Source organism: Microtus ochrogaster, chromosome 7 (assembly GCF_000317375.1).
Source record: "Microtus ochrogaster isolate Prairie Vole_2 chromosome 7, MicOch1.0, whole genome shotgun sequence".
In the NCBI taxonomy this organism is placed as follows: Eukaryota; Metazoa; Chordata; class Mammalia; order Rodentia; family Cricetidae; genus Microtus; species Microtus ochrogaster.
The window spans coordinates 49,793,962-49,799,254 of NC_022014.1; the positions used below are offsets into that span (position 1 = coordinate 49,793,962).

The 5,293-nt window shown below is 46.8% G+C and overlaps 1 protein-coding gene across 4 annotated transcripts in view; it reads left to right on the plus strand.

Annotated features, from left to right (window-relative positions):
* LOC101990314 (immunity-related GTPase family M protein 1-like) overlaps window positions 1–5,065 on the plus strand; it is a 14,800-nt gene extending 9,735 nt beyond the window's left edge. For 2 of the 4 annotated variants that reach the window (XM_013347019.2, XM_013347018.2), the window contains exons 2-3: window positions 1,429–1,654; window positions 3,219–5,065. In XM_013347019.2, the coding sequence (XP_013202473.1) occupies window positions 1,628–1,654; window positions 3,219–4,436 (1,245 nt within the window). In that variant the 5' untranslated portion in view covers window positions 1,429–1,627 and the 3' untranslated portion in view covers window positions 4,437–5,065. The remainder of the gene's footprint in view (window positions 1–1,428; window positions 1,655–3,218) is intronic. The other 2 variants (XM_013347017.2, XM_005350192.3) reach the window with 1 other exon arrangement.
* The last annotated feature ends 228 nt before the right edge of the window (window positions 5,066–5,293 follow it).

A 5,293-nucleotide genomic window follows, 5' to 3' on the forward strand; every position in this document is an offset into this window, starting at 1 on the left:
AGAGCTAGTTCCAGGACAGGCTCCAAAACCACAGAGAAACCCTGTCTTGAAAAAACCAGAAAAAGAGAGAGAGGGGGAAAGAGAGACAGACAGAGAGGGAGAGACAGACGGAGAGGGAGAGGGAGAGGGAGAGGGAGAGGGAGAGGGATCTCTGTGAGTTCGAGACCAGCCTGGTCTACACGAGCTAGTTCCAGGACAGGCTCCAAAACCACAGGGAAACCCTATCTTGAAAAAACCAGAAAAAGAAAAAAAAGAAAAGAAAAAGAAACTTGTAGCTTTATACAGCTACCCATGCCTTTTCAAGTCTGCTTATAATACAGGGAGTGAGGCAGGATCCAACCCTCTTGAGAGTTACTGGATCCTGTGTGCAGCCGTGACCTGCACCGTCTCCCACAGGGTCCGGTACAGGATGTGCAGGTGCGGGAAGTCCCCATCTCCGGTCACAGTCACCTAAACAGCCCTGAGAAGAGCGTGATCTACGCTCATCTTCTACCCTGGCAAGTAAAACTCACAGTAAAGCAAAGCAGACACAGAACTAGACCTTGGCCACAACAGCCAAGGAGGGAAGAGTTGCCTTGAGGACAAGACCTTACTAAATGTCACACAGCTTTCCTCTGTTCCCCCGTCTCCACACACCATTGCAGAATGTTCTCTGCTCCTGGATTTTGTCAGGCTTCATTCCCCTGGCTTCTAGCCAACTTTGCCTCAGAGTATACCAGCCCATCATGGTGCCTCTATACCCAGCTCCGGACACCTTGACACTCTGAAGCAGGAAGAAGCACCCTGGCTGAGCCACAGCACCTCAGGTCTGGCAGAGGCACTGCTGCAGGAGCACTCTGCTGCAGGAAGACTCTGGGTAGTCTCTGTTGTCACTGGCTTGAAGGGCTTGCAGCCTCTGTGCAGGAGGGATATGTGCCAGCAACCTTCCCTATATCCTCCCTCCCACTGCACTCTGGGCACCTTTAGCATCATTTGATGAAGCATCTTGGTCTCTTGCTGAGTGTAACCTCCCCTCCCCCCCCCCAGCAAGCTCTGAGTCATTGGAGACACTGGGGGAATTTCCTTTACCACTGCAGTTCAGTTTTAGGGTAAACATCAAAGAGGACAGACACATGGGTTTCCAAAATTATAAGGGAAACCCATCAGCATGCATCAAATCCTCTATTAGGTAGGATTTGTCCTCACTATGCCTACAGAAACGTGGTGTCACTTGCCAGGGTCAACCTGTGGATTCCTTTTACTCTGTGTGCAATTCAAGACTGATTCTTAGACTTGGTGATATTCTCCTGTAATCTCAACACTAGAGAGACTGAGACAGGAGGATCATAAATTTGACTGGCAAGACCCAGTCTCAAAAAAGACAATTTATTCATAATTCTCTGATTCTTCACCCACAATCAACAATAATGAATACCACTTATCTAATAGGGTTTGAGGACTATTAAGTGAGCTAAGGCATTCGAAGGACCCAACACAGACTCACAGACAAAGGACCTTCTTGCTGTGTGGTTAAAGTCGAAGAGTGGAGGAAGAACCCGAGGAACAGCTTCCTCGGAGACCCTAGTAAAACCAGAGAGCCTCACCAAGAGACCAAGAGGTGTGCAGAGAGCACCACGCGGAGCTTGTCATGAAACCATCACAAAAACCCTGGGAGGTGGGTAGCTTTCTTTTCTGGCGCTCGGGGCAGAAACTGGAGTTCCAGGAGTGTGTCCATGTTACAAGGAGCTGAGCACCTCAAACACAGAAGGGTCACTTGGTCCGATTCCTTCTGTAGAGGATGAATCCAAGTCCCAAAGCTATGGGGAACAGAGGTGGATTATATTCAGATGCTATCCTAGGAGAGGTATAAGTGAAGGCGGTGCCCAAGCCCAAGGAGATTATGGAAGGTGAGAAACTGCACTGTGCGATCTATCATAGTCATGAATGTGCCCTGATACATAGCAGGGTCTTATAGGGAAACCTCCCCCCTCATTAAGGACAAAACAGGTCTCCAGATGTTGCATTGGGTGCTCCTAATGCAACAGAAAGGCTCTGTTTCTAAAAAAGAAGGCCTTGGATTTTAGAATTGTTTTAACTTATTACAGTGTGTGTGTGTGTGTGTGTGTGTGTGTGTGTGTGTGTGTGTACATATGCTCAGACATGCTTGTGGGGGTGGTTGGAGGACAATTTTCAGGAGTCAGTTCTCTCTCCATCACGTGGGTTCCTGGGATTGTTCTCAGATCATCAGATTAAGCAGCAAGTGCCCTTAGCTACTAAGCCATCTCACTAGCCCTGAGTGGTGGAATTTTTTTATTTATAATCCTGCACAAGAGGAAAGTTGAACTTTTTTTTTTCCTTTGGTTTTTCGAGACAGGGTTTCTCTGTGAAAGAGTCCTGACTGTTCTGGAACTTGTCCTGTAGACCAGGCTGGCTCTGAACTCACAAAGATCCACCTGCCCCTGCCTCCCGAGTGCTGAGATTAAAAGCATGTGCCGGAGAAGGTTGAACTTTAAGAAGGGATAGCATAGTCTATCTGTCTATCAGTAAGGGGCAGCTTGTGTGCTGTAAGCTTGTGTAGAATCCACTTGGTGAACCCAACTGGTTCTTTTCTCAGTCCTGGACCAGTCCCACTAACGCTTCAATTTCATGGCAAGGGATCAGCCAACAAGAAAAATCTGCTTTCACACATCCACCTGAGTACCTCCAATAATAATAACACTACCCACAGTCAAGCACAGAAATGTACAAACATTAAGTACTGACCAAAACGTCAGTGGCAGGCTATTAGAAATTGTTTCCATTCATCCGTTGAAGTTGATGGGACATGAGCATTTACTAGAAAAATTTGATCCCCCCAATAAAAATATTTGAAAAAAGGAAAAGGCAGAGGGTGCTTTTTAGAAAGGAATAATGAAATTATACAGAGGGTTTGCGGGTCCTCACCAGCACGCGGCTCAGTGAAGAGAGCTGGCCTCTTTCTGTTGCCTGTTCGGCCTTGTTTATTTAGACTGACCTGTGTTCCCTCTGGCTGATCTGACTAACCTCTTCCATCCTGCCCTTGACACAGCAGCTACCCAACCATCCTCCTGCACACCATTGGGAGATTGCACCCCTACGAATGTAAATGAAATGTCTTTGCGACTTCTCTGGTTGTGGCTCTGAAACCCCGAGGCTGTGATATGAAGTCCGTTGATTCCGACACCCCAATATCTAACTCCACAACTCTTCTACTTCTCCAGGTTGAGCCACTACTCCCCAACATGGCAGAGACTCCTTATGCTCCACTGAAGTCGTCCTTTGCCAGGTCGTATCAGGCAGGGGACAGCATTTTACATGAACTCAATAGGACCCTTGAAAGGGCCTTGAAAGAAGGGAAACTGCTGGATGTGGCCCGTGTGATCAAGCAGACCGTGGAAACATTGTCCCAAATGCCAGTGCACATCATGGTGACTGGGAACTCGGGCAATGGCATGTCTTCTTTCATCAATGCACTCCGAATCATCGGCCATGAGGAAGATGACTCAGCTCCCACTGGGGTGGTGAGGACCACCCAGACACGGGCTAAGTACTCCTCATCCCACTTTCCCAGTGTGATACTGTGGGACCTGCCTGGCTTGGGGGCCACAGCCCAAACCATAGATAACTATAGGGAAGAGATGGAATTCAGCATGTATGATATATTCATCATCATCGCCTCTGAGCAGTTCAGCTCGAACCATGTAAATCTTGCCAAAGTCATCCAGGAGATGGGAAAGAGATTCTATATTGTCTGGACCAAGCTGGACAGGGACCTCAGGCCACATGCCCATTCAGAGACCCAGCTCATACAGAATATCCGGGTGAATATTCAGAAGGAACTCCAGAAGGAGAGAGTGAATGTACCACCCATATTCCTGGTATCCAATTTAGACCCTTTACTATACGACTTCCCAATGCTTAGGGACACACTGCATAAAGACCTCTCCAACATCAGATGCTATGGGCCCTTAAGCACTCTGTCTAGCACCTTTGAGAAGATCATTGATGATAGAGTGGCCTCCTTGAGAGAGAGAATAGATGAGGGATGTTCAGAGCATCCTCTTAGTGTCAGGGATGATGAAGATATGAGAGAGTGTCTGAAAGCATACCGACTCAAATTTGGTGTTGACGATGAATCGCTTGAGCAGGTAGCCCAGAGTATGGGGACAGTAGTCCAAGAGTTCAAGGCCGACATGAAGTCCCAAACTCTGTACACCCTCCGCAGAGGGGACTGGAGACTGAGACTGATGACTTGTGCGTTTGTGAATGGATTCTTCCACGTTCTTAAATATCTCCTGTGCTTTAGTTGCTGTGTCCGTTGCTGCGTCCGATGCTTCAGACACATGAAATACAAACGTATACTTCTGTCAGTTGCCCAGGACACCAAGACCATCCTGGAAAAAATCCTGAAAGACTCCATCAGCCCTCCTCAAATCTAATGTAGGAAGTGGTCTGACACCCTTCTCCCATGGAAGCGAGACTGCCTTGGGTAGCACCTAGAACCCACTAGAAATCAAGAGATCGAATGTTGAAAGGAACCGCTAATTCGTCCCGGCCGCCCAGAACCAAAATAATCACACAGAAACTGTATTAATTAAATCACTGCTTGGCCCACTAGCTCTAGCTTCTTATTGGCTAACTCTTACATCTTAATTTAACCCATTTCTATTAATCTGCATACCGCCATGTGGCAGTGGCTTACCGGCAAAGATTTGGCACATCTACCTCCAGCTGTGGATCCATGGCGTCTCCCTGACTCCGCCTTTCTTCCTCCCAGCACTCGGTTCCGTCTTCCCCACCTACCTAAGTTCTGTCCTGTCAACAAGCCAAGGCAGTTTCTTTATTCATTAATGCTAAACACAGCACACAGAGGAGACTCCCACATCAATAAAACAACACTTTCTATTAGAGTTTTAGATCCTTTGAGAGGAGTTCAAGAATCACTCATCTCCTTTGCCTCAATTCTAATGCATTGTTCCACTGAGGTACAAGAACAAATTGCTAAAAAAAAAAAAAAAAATCATCGACCATGGTTCTTAGGTTTGGAATTTAGAAAATTTGTGTGTCTGAATCAATTTTCTTCTAAAACAGTAAAATCAGTTTCTTTACATGAATGCCTTTTTGTTCTCACTCTCCTTCCTTCCCTTAGATACCCCTGTTGCTAAGACTCATCTGGTACAGAGAACACCTAATTCAAGTCTAGAAGCAGGTGGAGAATGTGGTAGCAATTGTTCTCTGGATTCTGTGTGGTGCTGGGGACAGCATTCCAGACAGCATTCTTTTTTTTTTTTTTTTT